The sequence below is a fragment of the Oryctolagus cuniculus genome, chromosome 1 (assembly GCF_051225735.1).
Source record: "Oryctolagus cuniculus isolate XC-2025 breed Fujian yellow rabbit chromosome 1, ASM5122573v1, whole genome shotgun sequence".
Classification (NCBI taxonomy): Eukaryota; Metazoa; Chordata; class Mammalia; order Lagomorpha; family Leporidae; genus Oryctolagus; species Oryctolagus cuniculus.
The window spans coordinates 213912501-213934805 of record NC_142867.1 but is presented as its reverse complement, the minus strand read 5'-3'; the positions used below and the strand labels follow the sequence as shown (position 1 = coordinate 213934805).

The following is a 22305-nucleotide window of genomic DNA, read 5'->3' as shown; positions in this document are numbered from 1 at the left end:
ACCTACATAGAAAACAGACGAGCCATTACTCAAGACCCATGGTTTCTCCCTAGGGGTTCTATGTTTGATTTGCCAGACTTAGTTCTGTCAAAAATCATACTTTGGCACTTACAAGTGAGCCCTGTTCCAAAACTAGTTAATTGGGTAGAGAATTCTTAAGAAAGCAGGTTTATCTGCACTTGGGCTCTGACACACTAGTCAGGGACAAGAGACAGTTTCCAGAGATTTGTCATTGTTGGCCACTCCCAGTGCTGGAATGCTCTAAATGTGCGCAGAAGGAAATACACTGATGTATTCAGGAAATATTTGTGAATGTGTCGGAACTTTTGCTGGGAATATACACGCCAGTGTCATCTATTTTAGGAGGAGGCCACTCAGAGCGAGGGGGTTTTACCAAGTAATAGAGCTGGTAAAGGCACAAGACAATTTCACCACCATTGTGAAAACCCTGGACTGATAAAGCTATCTGCAGAAATTCAAAGCAGGCCAACACCCGTAGCCCAGCTAAAATGTCGACCCTAGAGCAGGCTTCATAAAAGAGATAATACAATTGAGGAAAGTTATACAAACTGAAGGAAATGGTTTCATTCAGCTCAAGGGAGAAATCAAACAAATAAACGGGGTAGATTTCCAGCTTCCATGAGAGACCAGTGAGGTTCAGATCTTGACTTGACACGGGTCAGGCTTGGAAGCCCTGACTCCTAGGGAGAAAGCGTCAGGCTACATTTGTTGTTTGATTCTCATTATGTTGTTCTACTGAAACTACATATATGGCTGGTTTAAACTGCAATACAACGAAATAGAAAAGGTTACAGTGTAAAGAAAAGAATCCAAATCCACAAAGAATCCCAAACCACGGTGATCACAATGCCTGAAGTAGTCTCCTCGCCACCTTGTAACTAGAGCTACCAGACATAGCAAACAAAACACAGGATGCCCAGTCAGATTTGAACTGTAGATAAACAAAGTCTTAGTATGTTCCAGGTAGTATCAGGGATGTGCCAATAGTAAAAAAAAAAAAAATAAAATTCAAAGGTAACTGAGCATCCAGCATTTTAACCAGGCTAAACCACCCTGCTCCATCCTTGGAGCTCCACATTTTAGCCAACAAAAAAGTAGATTTGTATTCATAAATACCCAGTATGGTAGAGAGGCTGCAATGTGTCTTCCTGTCTGGATTTAGAGAATGGCTCCACTACACCTAGGCTTTGGTAAGTTACCTAACTTTGCCATAATACAGTTGCCACAGCTGTAAAATGGAATTAATAACACTTTCTCCCTTAACAGGCTCATTTGACAATGAAATGAGATGGCACACGAAGGGGCCTAGCCAGGACTTGGCTCAGAGCAAATACTCAATCAGTGTCAGTTATTATTGGCTTTGTTTTAAAATATTTATTTGAAGGACAGACAGATGGAAAGACAAAGACAGAGAAATCTTTTATCCACTGGTTCACTCCCCAGATGTTCACAACAGCCTGGGAGTGGGCCATGCCAAAGGTGGGAGAAGAGAACTCAATCTGACTCTCCCACATCGGTGTGGCAGGGACTGAACTGCTTGAGCTGCTGCCTGCTGTTTCCCAGGTGCACTTGGGAGCAGACTCAGGAGTGGAGCTGGGACTCGAACCCCGGCATTCTGATATGGGGGGAGGGCATCTCTATCCCTGTACGAAATGTTTGCCTCCAGTGTTACCAAGAGCACACGGTGAAGATCTCAAATAGCACAGAAATCTATTTGTCTGAAATTGTTTGCCAGGAATGTTCCTTATCTACACACAGATAACAGAACCGCGGAAAGACTGCGTCTCCATCTACCTGACATCCGTTTCATCTGACAGGAAGTAGCACATAGGAATTGAAGAGAACCAACTTTGATACAGAGTATTGCAGTTTTCAGCTGAGCCGTTCACATCCATATCCTTTGAATACAAATTTTAAAGAAAATTCAAGACAGTGATTCTCAAAGAGGGAATATTGTGAGAATTGACCACTATAGTCCATCTTTCTTCTGCCCACCAACCCCCTCTGAGATCCACTACCCTAATACATTCAAAGATTAAAAAAAAAAAAAGAATCTTCATTGAACTATTTCCTCTGGCAAGGAGGCAAATTTAGAGCAACCTTTACATATGCACACGATGTAGAAAGGACTCCTGGTCCCAAATGTGTCTTTTTGTCCCTAAGCCCCTGCACAAAATAAGCCTTCTCAATGTCGTCATCCTCAGAACCAAAGGGCGACAGCCTGGACACCACTGGTGACAAAAGGCTCTCAGAACGGCGTTTTAAAACCGGAGCCAAAGAAAGCTGTAGCCTGTGGCCTCTTTTCAGCACCGGAAGAGTCTAAATGCTTTTCCTCTTTGTAATGGGGGAACATCTGCCCTTGCACCTCTCTCCCAGCGAGAAGTTTCACAGACAGTGAAGCAACATCCTTTTTAAATGTGGCTTCCTCATGTTCTTGATTAGGAAATGAGCCTTTTACATCCAGAATCCCTAACTTGCCTCTAGGGGACCAACCCTGCTCCTGTATGAAGCCTGAGAAGTACTGCATAAATAAATAAGATAGGGCTTCTGAGAAAACTCTGGTGTGAACAACAATTCTTTTTAGAGATTTATCATTTTTGTTTATCTGAAAGGCAAAGTGACAGAGAGATAGAGAGAGAAGAGTGAGAGTGAGAGTGAGAGAGAGAAGTCTTCCATCTGCTGGATCACTCCCCAAATGGCCACAATAGCCAACTCTGCACTAAGCTGAAACCAGGATCCAGGAAATCCACCCGGGTTTTCCACATGGGTGGTAGGGGCTCAAGTAGTTGGGCCACCTTCTGCTGCCTCCCCAGTCACATTAAGAGGGACCTGGATTGGAAGTAGAGTAGCTGGGAATCAGACCAGTGCTCCAATATTGGATGCAGGCAACACTAAGTGGCAGGCTTCCCCTGCTGCACCACAACACTGGCCCAAACTAGAAACATTTTTTATTTGCTCCTTTTTATAAACACTTATACACAAAACAAGAAGGCAAGGGCAAGGGGGCTAGTGGGTTTATTTGATTAAAATGGCAACCAAATCACAAAATTCCGCCCCAGAGGTATTTCCTTAACATGAATTAGTTGATGTAGTTTGGTTCTGTCATCAGATAAATAAAACTCAAGAAAACAATGCAGAGCCAAGCAGGTGCAATTTGGACTCACAGCAGAATAAGACCAAGACACTTGCAGTACGCTGGCCCTGGCAGTTTACTGCCCAGAAGGAAGGAAATTCTGGAACTAGCAATTTATTTAACAATCTAGCATGCAGCAGCTTCCTACTTCATTTTGGAACACTGTTCTTAATTTTATGTAAAGTGATTGCCTTTTTGGGGATATTAAAATGCTAACATTGAAGTTTAGCCATCTGATTGTCAATGATGTTTTAAACATTACTTTGAGAAGACACGGTAGTGTTATGTATAAAATGGATCATTTAGGTGGTTGCCAGGAATTGGGAGAAGGAAGAAAATAGGGACCTAGTGTTTAGTGATCATTCAATTTTAGTTGAAGAATATGAAAAAGTGCTAGAGATAGATGATGATGATGGTTGCAGACCAATAGGAACATACTTCATGTCACAGAACTGTAACCTTAAAAATGGTTAAAATTAACATTTTTATGTTGTTAATACTTTACAACAATAAAAAATTGATAGGCTAATAAACATGACTGAATTCAGGGCAAAGGTGTTTGGTCCAGTGATTAGTATACCATTTGGGACATCTGATATTCTATCACGTGCCTGGCTTTGGTCCCAGCTCAGTCCCCGATTCTAGCTTCTTGCTAATGCACACCTTGGGAGAAGTAGCTGGTTCCCTACCTGGATGACTTGGATTGAGTTCCTGGCTCATGGCTTCAGCCTGGCCTACCCCTGGCTGTTATGGGCATTTGGGGAGTGAATCAGTGGATTGAAGATGTCTCTTTGTCTGTCTTTCACTGTCTCTCTCTCTGCCTTCCACATAAATTTGGAAAAGAAAAGATGATAAAATTCAAAAAGAAAAATCTGAGAAGGAAGAGAAAGAAACAAGAAGAAAGGAAGCTGATGAGACATCCTCCCAGAGGGCAGTGACCTTACAGAGGAGGGCGCATTGAGACCCTCCTACCTGGTCAAGAAGATTACTCAGAAAACACTGCGCACCTGCAAGGAAAGCATGTTGTAATTCAATAACTGAACAAACAACGACAAATAAGGCAAATCAAGTCAGTAAAATTAACTATACACAAATGGCCAAGAAACACAGGAAATGGCATTAGCCATCAGGGATATGTATGCTGAAGCCATAATGAGATAGTACTCCATACCCATTAGGATAGCTAGAATCAAAGGACTGACAGTAACAATTGTTGGCAAATTGGAACCCTCATTCATTGCTGGTAGGGCATAAAATGGTATAACCACTTTGGACAACAGTCCTTCAAAATGTTAAACACAGATATACCATATGTCCTAGCAACCTAGGTACATACCCAAGACAAAGGCAACACATGTCTGCACAAAGACTTATATGTGGTTGTTCATAGCAGCATTATTGCAAGAAAATGAAAATAACTCAAAAGTCCATCAACTTGTAAATAGACCAAAAAAAAAAAAAGCCCACAAAAAACTAAAAAGCATAGCCATTAAATGAAATATTATTCAGCATTAAAAGGTATGGAAGGATACTGATAGAGGTTGCCACATGGATAAACCTTAAAAAAAATCACACTAGGCCAGACACAGAAGATCTCCACTGATATCAAACTCCAGAACAAAGCACTGGAGACAGAAGGGGGATGAATACTTGCTTGAGGCTGGGGTGAGAATGGTGATTAACTGTAGGAGGGCTCAGGGGATCTTGCTGAATAGTGAAAATGTTCAAACACTGGATTGTGTTTGTCAAGTTTGCTAAAAATTAATAATTTAAAAATATTTATTTTTATCTACTCAAAAGTCAGAGCAACAGGGAGAGAAAGAGAGAATCTTCCCTCCATTGGCTCACTTCCCAAATGCCTACAACAGTCAAAGCTGGGCCAGGCTAAAGCCAGGAGCTCAGAACTACATCCAGTTCTCCCACGTGGGTGCCAAACTCTAGAGCCATCACCTACTGCCTCCCAGGAGGCACTAGAGGGAAGCTGGGTCAGAAACGGAGCGGCTGGGACTCAAATCCAGGTACTGCAATATGGGATGCTGGCGACTTAACCAGCTGTGCCTCAACACCCACCCCACTAAAAATTACTGCACAGTACCCTTCCCTGGTGAACTTTATGGCATGAAAATTAAACAGCTCAATAAAGTTGTATTTTTTTAAAGGATACCATTTAGAACCTCTAATAAGAAAAACCAAACAGAGGAAAACTGTTGGGAGGGGAAGTTGGGAGCAGAGTGGCAAGAGAAAGGAGCTCAGGTGAGGGTGCAGGGAGTAGGTCTGAGAAAGGCCTGACGTCCATTTAACCGCAGCCTGGGTAAAGGTCAGGTTCATTTGCTCATACAGTTGTTCGTTCAACAGATATTGACAATGGCACACGGTGTGTTAGTGACTTGGCTGATAGCTGTGCATGGCTGTATGGTCACAATGACATTCGAGCAAGGGAGGCTGGACAGGATGCAATGTCGTCTGTGGTTCCTTATGGGCTTGGCTATGAAGGAGGACAGTCTGTACTCTCTATCCACAGGTGAACCCATCTGTGGATTCAGCCAATTGAGGATCAAAAATATTTGGGGAAAAAAAAGCATTTTTTTTCCTTTTCATTATTCCTTAAATTACACAGTATAACAACCATTGACATAGCACAGAATTGGGTGATAAGTAATCTAGAGATGATTTAAAGTGCATGGGAGAATGTAGATGAAATGCAAATACTATGTCATTTTAAACGAAGGACTTGAACATCCATAGATTTTGGTATCTGCAGGGGGACCTGGTTCCAGTCCTCTGTTGATACAGAGTGACAACTGTACTAGGTCTTGGGAGAGCGTGTGACAAGTGAGAGGAGGGAATATGTGAGCCCAAAAACTCAAATATAAACAGGAGTTAACCAGGCTAGGGGAGAAAGGAAGGAAGAGGTACAAAATCCAGGAAGCAGTGAGGAAAAGCCACCTGGTTTTTAAAAACAAAGCTTGTTCCTTGAGCAAAGGGAGGGAGGACGGAGGGCTGTCAGGACTCGAAGCAGAGGGACACCATCAGATTGGCCTTTTTTTTTTTGACAGGCAGAGTGGACAGTGAGAGAGAGAGACAGAGAGAAAGGTCTTCCTTTCTGCTGTTAGTTCACCCTCCAATGGCCACCACGGCTGGCGTGCTGCAGCCAGCGCACCACGCTGATCCGATGGCAAGAGCCAGGTACTTCTCCTCATCTCCCATGGGGTGCAGGGCCCAAGCACTTGGGCCATCCTCCACTGCACTCCCTGGCCACAGCAGAGAGCTGGCCTGGAAGAGGGGCAACCGGGACAGAATCTGGCGCCCTGACCGGGACTAGAACCCGGTGTGCTGGCGCCGCAAGGTGGAGGATTAGCCTACTGAGCCACCGCGCCGGCTCAGATTGGCCTTTAAAAAAGATTACTTTGGCTACAAGCGGACTGGATGGAGAGGGCAGGCGTGGGGACAGAGAGCAGTACAATGGCAGGAGGAGTGGCCAGGAAGGGAGTTGGAGTTAGAGAAAGGAAGTCTGGGAAGCAGGAGGAGAGGTGTGAGCCTCACTGTGGAGCTGGAAAGGACAGTGTTGGACAGGGCAGGCCCCAAACACCCGGTCGGACCAGGTGGACAAGCACAGAGCCAGGAACCGCGGGAGGGCTCACGTGCCCGTGCCCATGCCCATCCCCAGTGCAGTACTGGTGACAGGCTAAAACCACATGCCCCAGTGCTGATCACAGAAGTCACCTGGAGGGGCCGGCGCTGTGGTGCAGCGGGTAAAGCTGCCACCTGCAGTGCTGACATCCCATATGGGCGCCGGTTTGAGTCCTGGCTGCTCCACTTTCAATCTAGCTCCCTACTGATGTGCCTGGGAATGCAGCAAAAGATGGCCCAATACTTGGGCCCCCACACTCACGTGGGAGACCCGAAAGAAGGTCCAGGCTTCAGAGGGGCCCAGCTCCGACCATTTGAGCCATTTGGGGAGTGAAGCAGTGGTTGGAAGACTTTCTCTCTCTGCCTCTCTGTAACTCTTTCAAATAAATAAATAAATAAATGTTTTTTTAAAAAATCACCTGGAGCACTTACTCAAAACGCTAATGATCAAACCCAGGTCTTCTGAGTCTGGATTTTAAAAGTAACAGCTTAGGAAGTCGTGTTTTTGACATTGTGGCATGCTGTTTTTGTGGTCAGACGAGTTTTAGGAAAGACTGATGCAAGCCTTTTATCTATCTATCTATCTATGTACTCTATTCAATGTCTGGACAAGCAGCAGAGCAGAATAAGATATACTATAGAAGAAATCCTGAATTATGACCACCTTTTTCTTCTAGCGAATAGTGATGATATGGCCTGAAGAGTTAGCGGTTCTCCTAAAATGAGAAGAGGTGAAAACTTGTTAAGGATGAGTATAGTTGGGATTAAAAATGACAATAGGTCTGATCTGATTTCATCATCATTTAAAAAATCATCTATTATTTTTCACTTTATGTTTCTGTGTGGGAGCAAACTGTTGAAATCTTTACTTAATGTATGCTAAACTGATCTTCTGTATATAAAGAGAATCGAAAATGAATCTTGATGTGAATGGAAGGGGAGAGGGAGTGGGAGAGGGGAGGGTTGCGGGTGGGAGGGACATTATGGGGGGGAAGCCATTGTAATCCATAAGCCGTACTTTGGAAATTTATATTCATTAAATAAAAGTTTAAAAAAAAAAAGGATGAGTATAGTAAAATAAGAAAATGGTGATGGATCTGCATAATATTGGTCTCGCGGCCTCCATTGGTAAGAGTGTAGGTGTAGCCCTGAGAAGCACATTTATTAGTGTGTGATTTCTCAGGGCTGCCACAATGAATATAACACAGGCTTGGTCATTTCAAACAACAAACATTTTTTTTTTCAATTCTAGAAGCCGGAAGTGCAAACTAAAGGTGTCAGCAGCCTGCAGGCCCCTGAAGGCTCTCCAGAGGTCTCCTTCCTTGCCTCTTCCAGCTCCTGTTGGCTCCACCTGTATCTTGGCTGACAGCTGCCCAACTCCAGCATCTGTCTCTGCCTCTCAACCCTGCCTTCCCCGGGTATATCTGTTTTCTTCTCTTCTGTTTCTTGCAAGGACATGTGTTATTGGTTTAACCCCACCTGATTAATCCAGGAGAACCACAAATCAAGATTGTTAATAACACTTGAAAAATCCTTTTTCCAACTGAGCTCACATTTACTGGTACAAGGAGTTAGGATTTGAATAGGTCTTTGGGGGAGGGGGACAGTGCTTCACAGTTCAACCCCCTACACTGAGTAAATTAAAATCACCAGAAAGGGGACTGGCATTGTAGTGTAGCGGGCAGGGTTGCCGCCTGGGTAAATAGCATCCTATATGAGTGCTGGTTTGAGTCCTGGCTGCTCCACTTCCAACCCACCTCCCTGCTAATGGCCTGGGGAAAGCCGCAGAAGATGGCCCAAGTGTTCGGGCCCCTGCACCCATGTGGGAGAAGCTCCTGGCTCCTGGCTCTGGCAAGGCTCAATCTTGGCTATTAAGGCCACTTGGGGGGTGAACCAGTGGATGGAAGTGCACTCTCTTTCTCAGAAACTCTGACTTTCAAATAAATAAATCTTAAAAAATAAGAAAAAATTTAAAAAACAACCAAGAAGGTCACATGATGCTTCTACATATATCAGTGCTGACAGATTTTCATAAAAATGCTCTTAGTTCAGTGTTCCTTGGGATAACAGAAGTTTGCTTAATAATGAATTCACTTGTTTGAGTCATGTATAATTTCAGAAGTATGACATTGTGATTTAAAATAAGACATGATATTTAAAGACCAGTTACAGTTTTGTAGACAAAACTACATCCAGATAATTAGGATATTGTAAGAAATAGTTACAGAAAGAAAATGTCCAAGTACCAGGATAGACACAGTAGTACTTCTAGAAGTCTACAGGAGGGGCCAGCATTGTGTCATAGCAGGTAAAATTGCCGCCTGTGATGCCAGCGTCCCATATGGGAGTCACTTTGAGTCATAGCTGCTCCACTTCCAATCCAGCTCCCTGCTAATGGCCTGGGAAAAGCAGTGGAAGATGGCCCAAGTGCTTGGGCCCCTGCCACCCACATGGGAGACCCAGATGAACTTCCTGGCTCCTGGCTTTGTCTTGGCCCAGCCCTGGAGATTGGCCATTTTGGGGAGTGAACCAGTGGATGAAAGATCTCTCTCCTTCTTTCTCTCCCTCTCTCTGTAACTCTGGCTTTCAAATAAATAAAGAAAATAAAGAAATAAATATTTTTGAAAAGTTCACAGAAAAATGGAATAAAAAGATACGTTTACTGAGTGTAAAAAATAATTTTGAAAGCCTTGAATAATTTTTTCATAAAACAAATTTAGAAAAACTCTTTGAAGCGCTCTCATACATCTACCACAGGATGAATGCGGAAGAAATCAAGCTATTGTAGTGATTTCTGCTTATATTGCCCTTGCAAAGTGTTAATCAGGTCTTATTGTGATTAATATTTTAAAAATTTATTTGAGAGGCAGAGAAAAAGAGACAAAGACAGACAGAGCTCTCATCCAATAGTATACTCCCTAAATATCTGCAACAGGCAAGTGTGGGAAAGGTCAAAGCTGGAACTCAAACCAGGTCTCCCAGAGGGGTAGGTGGAACACAGTTACTTGAGTGCTCACTGCTTCCCAGCATCTATATTATTAGCAGGAAACTAGAGTCAGGAGCCACAGACAGGAGTCAAACCTACATACTCTGATGCAGGACACAGGGGTTTAACCAGCGTCTTACCGCTAGGTTAAACACCCACCCTGTAATTAATGCTTTAACAGACAGAGTACGTTGTTTTCCTAGAGTAAAAGCCAAGAATAGCTGGTAGTGCAAGGATATGTGAAGTAAATATTCAAAACAGGAACAGCTATAGATACATATCCGAGGAGTCTGTGGTAATTAATGAACATCAGGCACTTACAGAGAAACTATCATCCTTTATCTTGGATGCAAAGACAAGACAGATATGGTAAGCAAAGCAGCATGGCGCTAAAGGAAAAGCATCTGTGACTGCTGCGTAATGGGGAAACCTAAAGGTAGATGGACGCTTTCTGCCACCTGCCAGAGATTTCATCAGTTCCTCAGTGAGACAGGACTGGCATTAACAGAGGGGCTCCACAGTATTTGTAGGGATTTATTGGTATATGAAGCATTTCAAGGGATGCATGGAAAAATGGAAGTAAAGGATTAAGCCGGGTGCAAAGAATTGTGAAAATATATATACTTATATTTCAATATATTTCTATGCTGCTTAACTCCCTAAAGTTTAGGGCATATATTCTCAGAGTGGATTCAGTTTTCGTAAACTAAAAATCATCTTTTCTTATAAAAAAGAGTCCTCAGGTATTCATTAAAAGACAAAAGAAAGAGTTTGACAACGCAATTAAACTACATGGTCCAAATGCAACTCTAGTCCAGATCCTGATACCAAGGACAAGTAGATGGTTAAGCAATGACCTTTAAAATGGGACTTAGATAAGACTTTCTTCTACCAGAATATGTCATTTGCTTTTATTAAGACAAACTCCTGTCTTTCTGATCTTTACACATCTGTCTGTGCCAGATCGGCAGCTGTGCTGGGAGATACATCTCAAAAATCAATTCTCAAAATGACAGATTCTGAGAGCAAACCTAAACCCACCGGGTTTTACTATGAGCACCCATCCCCCTCTGTCCAGTGTGCTCCTAACCTCCAACTTGTCCGTCCTTGCAAGAATAGCCAACAAAATCTCCATATATCACTGTAATTTATATTATTGTCTTGCAAATTCTGCTAAACACAATTACAGGCAAATGAGATTTCAGCACTGGATAGTTGTTATTTAGACTGGTTAACCAATAAGGCTACAATCCCATCTTTCATTTAATTTCGCTATGGTGACATTCACTTGCTACTTCTAACACACGTAACAGAAACGTAAGTTCAGCCTTCATAGTACAAAAGAAAGCTTGAATAAATTTTTCTGTGTATTCTATTATACAACTTTTAATAAATCTAAGAGTGAAATAATTCTGCTGTATCTCAATAGGAAAAGGGACATTACTTTTTTTGTGTTTCAAAGAAAAATCCAGAAGCGGCATATATTCAAATTCTACTCCAAAGCAAAAATGTTAGAAAGCCCTCCCACCTCCAGCCTTTCTGAACTAAAACAAACAGAATTCCAAGAGTGCAAGACCATTCCTCATGTCTGATCCCAGAATAGAAGGCAAGTGGTTGAGTTTCTGATAACTTGCTACAGATTCCTTAATCTAGGCAATGATGACAAACTGGTGCATTTTAATTTGAACAGTGATAATTAATTTCATTGGAAGATGACTCATTTGATTAAAACTTTGGCCACTAGCGTTGCAGCTGGAGTGGGCCATGGGCTGCCTTCCCGCTGACATCAGTGGAAATCTTGAGTCAACATCAAAGCTACTTTGTGCCTCTCTGACCTTTCTTCACAAAGCACAGTGGGGCCCTATTTCTCAGTTCAGAATCTTCGGCTTGGCTCCGCTGTCCCCACGGGTGTTACCACTTGCAGACAGCCTACGTGTAGATATGCACTGAGGATTCAACAATAGGCCCTAGGGAAATCAAGTCTTAGATTCCGGTTTACATGTGGTTTCCTACTCCAGAGCCCACAGTTCAGACAATTGTATGTCTGCTGGCTTCACGGACTTCAGCGACTAAAGAGAGAATTCTGCAGGGAGGAGTGCTCCTGCTCCACGTGCCCCAGAGGGGCCCTTTACCTGAGAGAGGTGCTTGCAGCACCATCCTGAGACAGGTCCCTTACCTTGATAGCCATGTCGGGGCCAGCTGTTTCTGTGGCATCCGAGGCTGCCCCATCTCCCTTTAGCAGGACACTCTCCCACCCGACTCCTAAAGAAAAAAAAAAACAAAATAGCATCATTTGATGGAGTCAGCTGGCACCAACAGCACATGACTGCCATTTTGCAGATTCCAGTCCCTTGCGATGTGTACAGGAACCCAAGGATGACCTGTGGGCCGCTTACCTGTCTTACCTGCCAGTTACCAGGACAGCTTCCTTTCAGAAGAGCAGGCAGTTAGCACCCCTTCTGTGTTTACGTCATTTCCAACTTTGGAGTCCATATGGTCTATGGATCATACAGAGTTCTATTCCTCGCCCAGAGTGGAGAAGGGCTGGAATGAATGCCACAATCCAGACCTCAGACTGAGGCCTCACTTGGAGCTGAAAGTTCGTAGATACCAGAACCTAGAAACAGCCCCAATGCAGTACTCAGAAGAAATGACTTCTGATTATTCTCACACACCTACTGGAGATAACTGAGATTTTACTGTCGCTCCTAAAACCCACACATGCTTCCTCTCCAGCTCTTTAGAGATGTTCATGTTTCCTTCTGAAGTGGTCAGACCACCTCCAAAAGCCAACATCTGGCAAGATCCAAGTGTTCTCTCCAACTCTAAGAAGAAATCAGTGGCTGGTGTATGAAAAACCCATGAAAACACTCAGCAAAACCTCGCAAACTCAGGGGAATTAAGTGTATGAACAGAGGGGGACTGTCTGTATCAATGAAAACTTTGAAATAATGACAAGTATATTTAAAAAATATGATTTACTGCAAGTAAAGCTATCTCCTTTAGGGCTAATAAAGTAATACTTAGTAGAGTTTCTCAGAATCTGATTTATTTAAAAATTTTTCTTTATTTAATCTTATTTATTTGAAAGAGAGAGGAAACAGACAGAGACAGAGATACAGAGAGAAGCGGACAGAGATCTTTCTGCTGGGTCATTCCCCACCTGCCCACAATAGCTGGAGCTGGGCCAGGCCAATGCCAAGAGTCAGAACTCCATCTGGGTCTCCCACATGGGTGGCAGGGAGTCAAGTACTTGAGCTACCTGCTAATGCCTCCCAGGGAACACATTAGCAAAGAGCTGAACTTTTATGTGGGCAGATAGGGACTTAATCCCAGGCATTTTGATATGGGATGCAGGCATCTCAAGAAGTGCACCAAATTCCTACCCATCTTGGGGTCTATTTTAATATGCAGATAGAATTTTTATAATTGGTATAACAACTGCCTCTTTAAGAATGAATGCTCAGAAACTAAAGCATGAAAAAGATTATTTTCTTAAAGAGATTAAAATTATCTGTGTAACATTTGTTTATATTATTTACTTATTTAACACATAATTTTCCCTTAGGATGACTCAAGCACAATGTTCATCCCAGATCTGTGTGAATAACCCAAATTCCAAATTTCCAACTGTCTAGCATTATGTTAAATTAGGATTGATTGGCAAACTTTTTCTGTTTGCCACACAGTAAATATTTTAGGCTCTGTGGTTTTGTAGTTTCTGCTGCAGCTTCCCAAGCTGCTGTAATAGTGAAAGCAACCATCAACAACAGAGACAAATGGGCATGGCAGAGTTCCAATAAAACTTTATTTACAAAAACAGACGGTGGGCCAGATTTTTACCACGAGAACCATTTTATCAGCTTCTGTGCTAAATCAAGAAACTGGAGATGTAGACGATTGTTATACTCTAGCATTTCTCGTAAGGATCAACTGAACAACCAGGTGGTAAAGCTCCAACCATCTTGAAATTACATGATTATTCATTTATTTTTAAGTTTTTATTTATTTATTTATTTGAAAGGCAGAGAGAGAAAAACAGAGAGCTCTCCTATCCACTGGTTCATTGCTCAAATGCCTGCAACAGTCAGAATTAAGCCAGACCAAAGCCAGAAGCCATGAACTTAACCGAGGTATTCCATGTTGGTGGCAAGGAGCTACCTCCCAAGGTGCACATTAGCAGGAAGCTGGAATCAGAAGTGGGGCTGTGACTCAAATTCAGGCACTACAATATGGGATGAGGGTATCCCTAGCAGGGTCCTAACCACTGTGCGAAATGCCCACTCCTACATGATACTTTAAATAAACTAATATGAATTTAATGAAATGTTAATATATTCCCATTGGTTGTGGTTTCTTTTTTTACATTTGGAATCCTTGAGAGCTCTGTTTTACGGAATTACTCGACTCATGGGCCATAATGCATTGCAAGTTGCAAATATAGCAACTGTCCCTGATAAGTTTGTAGAAATTGGGTCAGAGGAGTTTGGCGACTTGTCCTACAATTTCTTCTCCAGAAACTCCTGCAAGGAGGTTGTCACTTTTGTCGTAAATGCATGTTTCTGGGAGAGAAATACCTGCTACTCCATGAACCGATTAATTCCCTGCCAAGCCTTGCAGTAAGCAGACTAATAGACCCTCCTGGGTTAAGCTATTGGTGGTGCCTGTTGGTCTGGCTGACAGAGAGATACAGCATGCTAGGCAGTCGCATGCTATTTAGCTAATGTACGGGTATGAATCATAGCCCACCAAATACTTATCTCCCTCCACTGCCACTGTGGGACAAATGTTCTCCCAGTCCCACTGATGTTTGTTTTGTTCACGAGGGACACAGAGGCTTGAACTGGGCTTCTGTGGTACAGCCCGCCCTCCTGCATTCCTGCTGTAGCACAAGGCTACGCCCCAGTTAGCCTGCAGAGATGACAATCATGAGACTTGGACCCAGTCTGTATCTTGGCACCAAGCCGTGTCTAGATCAGCCAACTTCCAGACCCATATCATACGCATGACCAAAAAAACCTCTTGAGTTTTGGGGCGGTTTGTCAAACAACATTATAATAACAATAGCTAACAGGTACAACCTATAATGAACATTAGAAATGAAGATAATTTTGGATCAAGTGCTTTTATCTTTTATGGAAATACAACCCTTTTGCATAAAAATTCATTTACAAATATTGGTTCTCACCTATATTTATGTTATTCTACTTTGGGAAGATTTTTTTCTGTGCTATAATCATTCCTTTGTAAGCAATACTATCTTTATTGAAAGCTATATGACTATCATGAGAAGTTATGAGACATAAATATACATGATTATCACAATGTTAGCCTGCAAGCATGAAAACTTTAAATTAGATAGCCTATCACTGCACGGTCATAGTGAGAGGAAACAGACAGGACAGCTGAATTTAAAACCTTACCAATCCTGATAAGAAGTTGTGAGAACACAAGTGTGTTATTTCAAAAGTTAGAGGAGAAATTCCTTCCAGGGAAAAAAGTGTGTTTTGGAGAAACAAGTGCCACTGTGGGACCATCTGAGCATGAAAAGATGGGTGCAGCATCAGGGAAGTTGGGAAAAAAGAGAAGGTGTCCAAGTGGAAGAGGGAGAGCAATTGAAAAGCAGACAGGGGGGCCGGTGCTGTGGTATAGTCAGTAAAGCCATGGGATACAGTGTCGGCATCCCATATGGGCGGCAGTTCGAGTCCCGGCTCCTCTACTTCCAATCCAGCTCCCTGATATGGCTGGGAAAGCAGTAGATGATAGCCCAAGTGCTTGGACCCCTGCACCCACGTGGGAGACCGGGAAAAAGCTCCTGGCTCCTAAGTTTGGATCAGCACATCTCCCACCATTGCGGCCATCTGCCGATTGAACCAGAGGATGGAAGACCTCTCTCTCTCTGCCTCTCTGTAACTTTGCCTCTCCTCTTTCTGTGTAACTCTGACTTTCAAATAAATAAATAAATAAATATTTTTTAAAAAAAAGAAAAGAAAAGCAGCCGGAACAGGAATGGGCAGAACTTCCCAGGGGATAGGTAATAACAAGGCCTTTTGAGAACAGGGATGTCTAATAGTCGATTATAAACAACGTCTCATGCTGTGTCAGGACGGAATTCTTCCCTTACGCTCACACTTTCAGCGGTGAGGTGCTCCACGCCACTGTCTTCTATCAGTGCTGTCTGGCGGGAAGAGAACGACCCCAGGGTGAAGAGAAGAGGGCGGCCACATGCACACGGTGGCTCCTTGTGAACATGAAATCTGAAGAGGACGTGACACTAAGAATCTTGGAGAAGGGACTTAACCACATACTGCATGCGATAGGGCTGCGGGCCAACTCCATCTGTCTACCAAAGGGCAGGAGGCCCTATCATCTTGAGAACCTGGAGGTGCAGACGATTGACAGTTCTCTGCAGGAGGATGCTCACACATCTGAGAGTGCCCCTCTCCATTTCCAAAGCGGTCGCTGACATTCCAACAGCGTGTAAAGGCTTTGCGCCGCCAGCAGGCAGGAGGCTAGTTCAGAAGGCTTGCTTGTGATACCTTCAGCTCCAGCATTTCATCAATGAGTTTCAACATTGGCTTTCCTGTTTGAGTTCCTGAGAATTGCCACTAAGACATATGATTTATAACCATAGCACAAACATTTAAACAGCTGTATAATCGTAAAACACAGACATTCCAGACTGCTGTGTTTCTATTACCAGTTATGTAACCATAATCTCCTCTGATATCAGAAAAAGAGACTACATAAAAAATTTGATCTAAGAATTTGGATTACATTACACACACACACACACACACACACATCACATATTGTATTTTTACGAACTGTACTTCCAAACAATCATTTCTCTCTTTTATCTTCCATTCTTCCTTTGCTCAAATTCTTATAATTTCTTTGAAAAATCATATTTTATATTATTCCTACAACTTCCAGCAAAACTACTACTATTTTTATTCTATTTTTTTTAAAGATTTATTTATTTTTACTTGAAAGAGTTACACAGAGAGAGAAGGAGAGACAGAGAGAGAGAGAGAGAGAGGTCTTCCATCTGCTGGCTCACTCCCCAAATGGCCACAACGGCCGGCAGGAGCTGCGCTGATCCGAAGCCAGGAGCCAGGAACTTCCTCCAGGTCTCCCACATGGGTGCAGGGGCCCAAGGGCTTAGGCTATCCTCCACTGCCCTCCCAGGCCATAGCAGAGAGCTGTATAGGAAGTGGAGCAGCCGGGACTCAAACCAGCGCCCATATGGGATGCCAGCACTGCAGGCAGCAGCTTTACCTGCTATGCCACAGCGCCGGCCCCTTTATTCCATTTTTCAAAAAAATGGGTCAAACCTCCAGGAAAACAAGATGACATCTTTCTCCCTGAAGACTGTGAGTGTGCACTTCTCTGCAGTAGGAAAAACTGGAATGTGTCCAATAGTAGCCAAGTTATGCTTATCCGTACTCCATCAGGGAGTTTTATAAAGATCTCTCAGCAATAAAATCAGCCACCATGAAATTTTTTCTACTGCTTTTAAAATATCTTCTCGCCTAGCTGCACAGTCAGATGAGTAAGTTCATGAACCCAAGCTTCCAATTCCCTAGCGTCAACCTCCCGAGCTGCACTCACAGGGTGTACTTGGCTGACCTGCCTGGCTCCTTTCTTTACTACTCCTTTCTACTGGGAATGTTGTGGGTGAGGGTCAACAGGGTGGTGCAACCAAGCTAAAGAAGCTAAGTTGAGGGCCTGACTAGAGACACCGGGGCACACAGGATGATGTTCATGCAGAGGGATTAGACTGGTAGCAGGTGGACCTGAGAGCTTGAGTACAGCAACCTGTAGATACAACTGCCTTGGTGTTCAGACAAAGGGAGACAGCATTTAAGGTTAAACAATGAAGACAGCCAAGGAGGCAGCAATGGAAGCCATGGCAGAATACAACACTGGGTACCTTCCTTCGTTCTGATTCTGGATAGTACTAAAATATAAAATTAAATTAACGCAAAAGGTCAGAGGCCCAGCGGGAGAGTGTAACACTCTATAGGAGGGCACTGGCTGTCCTGATGTCTGGAATCACCAGGTGTCACTAAGTGAAAGCAGCCCGAGAGAGAAAGACAAGTCTGAATGGACCCTTGCAAGAGAGGGGAGCACTGTCCTGGCTCATCCGTCCACACAGATCAAAACTGCTGGAGAGAGCAGGTGACTGGTTGTCATTAGTGCTCCTTACCCTAATATTCCCAGCTGTTTCTCGTGGACACATCACAGAATTTCACTTCCTGGCCTCCTTAGAGTGGTGAGGTCACATGACTAGCTCAGCTCCATGGGAGTGGGCAGCCGTGACCTTGATCACTTCTGGGCTCTGGCATTGAACTGCTGATGCAGGACCCATCCCTTCGGCCAACAGAGGCAGGCCATGTTCCACATGGTGGTGAATTTGTGCGCCCGAGTCCCAGGGTGAGGGTAGAACAGAGCAGAGACGCAGCCAGCCCACCATGGCCATGCAGGACACGTGTGAAGTAAACTGTCACTATTTTGAAGGCAGAGGATTAGGGTCATTTAGGACGACAGCCTAGCCTAGCCTGGCATTATGGGAGGAGGAGCCCTTCCGGACCTGTGGTCTCCATTACTCTCATGCTCCCATTGTAGAGGGTCCTTGGGCTAAGTCTGCTGTGTTCCATCTCCTAAATCAATCCTGGCCTTGAAGTTCTGCCTCCCCCAACAGGTTACAATGGATCATGTGCTCCACTCCTCCGGGGCTCCTCTCTGCTTTCATGAACCCAATGCTGGCTGCACAGTTGGCCTGCATCTCACGAAGGGCTTAGGTTCTAAAGACAAAAGGCAAAAGCCTGCATAGCAAAATTGCCCTTGAAAAATCCCTTAAATCTCCCATAAAGTACAATATAGGCTTCAGTGAGCCCAGTGAAGTCACTTGTTGTTCTCACTTCGGGGGAGATCTCCTCCTTCTGTAATACCAGATGCTGTTATTGGCTTGGTGAAAGGATCGTATGGTACACAAAATCCCTGTCTCAAATCTCTACAGTTCCCCAGGGTTTGTTGATACTCAGGCCGTGAGATACATGGAACCAGGACCGACTGTGGGAATAGCACATTAATATCTCGCTCATGCCCTCTTGCTGGGGTAAATCATTTCTGGTACTTTTGGTTACAGTAGTAGAAAGACTACTTAATGGAGGCTTAATCAACAGAAAACTGTTTGATTCACGTAACAAGAAATCCCAGGATAGTGTGGCACCAGAGGAGCCTAATTCAGTGGCTCAGGAGCTTCACGGCCTTGGCTGAGCTTCTGCTATCCTCTTGTGTTTCCTCTGTAGTGCCAAGATGGACACAGCAGTTCCATGGGTCATGGAAATGTCCAGAAACAAGAAAAAGAAAGATTCTCCTCCTTGCAGGACAGAAGTCTTCCCCCAGGGCACCTCCGCCCACTCACCCACTCAAGCTGACCTGCAACCTCTCACTGGTCAAAAATGCAACATAAACACACACACGGATTCCTAAACCAACCATGGGAAAATCAGCAACACTGACGTGGAGTAAACTAATCAAGATTTACCCGCTGGGTAGGGGAGGCCTTCCCTGAACACATGACCACCTGGAGGATGAACAAAGGGACAAAACAGGATCTCAGCCAATGAGAAAGAATGGGAGAGGCTGATGCCACTGATATGCAGCTAGTGCAGTCTGTCACAAAAGGATGCACACATAGATTGCACAACAAACAGAATCACTAATACCTTGAAACCTTCTATTTTTCTCCTCTCTTTTTCTCACGAATTTTGTTAGAAATAGATAGGTGAGTCCATGTAAGTTAAGTAACACAAATGATGCTATAGGACTCAGTCTTGCCTTCCAGTGTCACCTCCCCCACAGTACTACCTTAGCTCAGCCTTGGGGAGACAGCCCCTCCTCCACCCTCATGGAAACGCGCAGCTCTGATCATCAAATCCATTTATGGAGACACTCACTAGGATCTGGGCAGGGAGAGCCCTCAAGTATGTCTAGCGCGGTTTGCTGGTCAAGGCTGCCTCAATGGACCTTACCAACTAGCTTGTAAGCTCTTGTGAGCATGACCTGGGCTTAGTACATGGTCAACCTCATCTAAGTGCCTCTTAAACAAGAAGTATCAGTTTGGGGCGGCTGGGTTGAGGGATAGGAAGTTCAGACAGTGCTCCAAGGAGAAAAGGGGATTGACCAGGACTAGGAGGGGAAGGGCACTGGAAATGGACTCAGGTGCACCTCACCCCTTAGGCAGCATAGGAGGATGCCAGTGTATAGTGGGGCTCATTAAATATTTCTCAAATCCTACTGCAGTGGACCGGGCCCTGAGGTTCTCTGGGCTGCTTTCTCATCAGCATGGAGGACTTCTCTACATTGTCACTCAATGGGTGCCCCTCGACATCTACAAAGCCTTTCCCTGGTCATGCTCCTCACCACCTCACAAGGTCAGGTTCATTGGCAGTTGGAATGGAAGTTTTTTTTTTTTAAGATTTATTTTATTTAATTGAAAGACAGAGTTGCAGAGAGGGGTAGAGACAGAGAGACAGAGGTCTTCCATCCACTGGTTGACTCCCCAAATGGCTTAATAGCTGGAGCTGGGCTGACCCAAGCCAGGAGCCAGGAGCCAGGAGCTTCTTTTGGGTCTCCCATGTGAGTGCAGGGGCCCAAGGACTTGGCCCATCTTCTGATGCTTTCCCAGGTGCATTGGCAGGGAGCTGGATCAGAAGTGGAGCAGCTGGGACTTGAACCAGAGTCGATATAGGATGCTGGTACTGCAGGCTGGGGCTTGAACCCTCTGTGCCACAGCACCAGGCCCTGGAGTGGACAGTCTTAAGAATTACTGAGCTACAGAAGTTTGGAAAACAAAAAGACCTTTGATAATGACCTATGTAGCTCAGCCTATAGAGAGAACAGAAGATATAAGGGAGGGTCCTCAATTGCTAAAGTGTGCTTTTGTTTGCTCGACTTTCTGGAAATCTTTTCAAGCTTCTAACCTTCTTATCCTCCCTGGCTATTCCTTCCTCATCACCCTCTGCCTCAACTCAGCAACCTCAGAAGTCCACGGCCCTGGACACAGTCATGGAACAGTGAAGAATTCATGGTTCACATTTCAACAACAGAACTGAGGATATGAGCGGGAAAAACACCTGCCACAGCCTCATAGACAGTAGCTGTTAGCACTGGGACTGAAAGACCCACACATGTTTTGTTTCTTTCCCTACGCCAGGGTTTTTTTCTGGGCAAAAGTTATAACCACCTCATTCTACAAGTAAAAAGACTGGCCCACTGGGGAATCATTCTGTTTGATCACAATAAAAATAAAAACTGAGCTTAAAGTCCCTGTTCCACCACATTTTAACTCTTTCCTCACCTAAGGCCCAGAGAGCCTTGGGATCCCGATTAGGCCAGCTCTGTCTCTTCCTGTTAATTGCCTTTGGCTCCAAGCAATCCCTGAGACTGGCTTTTAAATCTTACTGTGTTCTTGGAGTTCTCAGCAGGGTGGTCACTAAAGCTTACCGGAACTTCAGAACAATGATTTGCCTTTAAACACTTGGCTGTGGGAAACCCCACCCAAGGATAAGCTGATGGGGCTGCTTCCGTTCCTTGGGGACCGTGCCCAGGCCTTAGGGGGGAGGAGGCCAGGCTGTCACTCCAGATGACCCACTCCAATCCAGGTGGTGGTGCATCCTGGCTCCTGAGCCCCAGCTTTCTTGCCCCTGGTTGACAGCAAAGGGCCAGGCCCCAAGGCTTCTAGGAGCACTCTATGGTGTCAGGGCCATGTCTTCTTCCCTAAGCTCCCCTTCCTGAGGACAGCTCACTGGGAAGGGGAAAAGCCCTTCCTTTGGATAACGAAGTCTTTCCCTCAAGCTCACCCAGAGGCCATTGGATCCCATCCTTTACCTGTACCTGAGCCAGGGAAGTCTTTTTGGGTAGCTCTGAGGAGTGGATGTTCAGGGATCTCAAAGATGCACAGAGACCCCAGCGTCTTGGCAAGAACACCTCTGTGCCTTCTTTTATTTATTTTTTAAAGATTTATTTATTTGAAAGATAGAGTTACAGAGAGGCAGACACACACACACACACACACACACACACAGAGAGAGAGAGAGAGAGAGAGAGAGAGAGAGAGAGGTCTTTCATCCACTGGTTCACTCCCCAAATAGCTACAACAGCTGGGCTGATCTGAAGCCAGGAGCCAGGAGTTTCTTCAGGTCTTCCATGTGGGTGCAGAGGCCTGAGCATTTGGGCCATCTTCTATTGCTTTCCCAGGCCATAGCAGAGAGCTGGATGGGAAGTAGAGTAGACAGGACTCGAACCGGTGTCCATATAGGATGCTGGGCTGCTGGCAGTGGCTTTACCCACTACACCACAGCACCACCCCCTCATCATGCCTTCTTCTTTCCACTGCTCTCTCATATGGCAACAAGGCCACCCTTCACCATTCACTGACGGCTTGTAGGGCTTCCCTACGGCAGTTAGGACTGGGCAGTCTTCCCGTCATGCAAACAGAGCTCCAAGTCCTGGTCCTGTGGGA

The 22305-nt window shown here is 44.5% G+C and overlaps 1 protein-coding gene across 10 annotated transcripts in view; it reads right to left on the bottom strand.

Annotated features, from left to right (window-relative positions):
- PALM2AKAP2 (PALM2 and AKAP2 fusion) overlaps positions 1–22305 on the bottom strand; it is a 593877-nt gene that overhangs the window by 129278 nt on the left and 442294 nt on the right. For all 10 annotated transcript variants that reach the window (XM_089299869.1, XM_089299779.1, XM_089299809.1 and 7 more), the window contains 1 exon segment: positions 11947–12032. In XM_089299869.1, the coding sequence (XP_089155995.1) occupies positions 11947–12032 (86 nt within the window).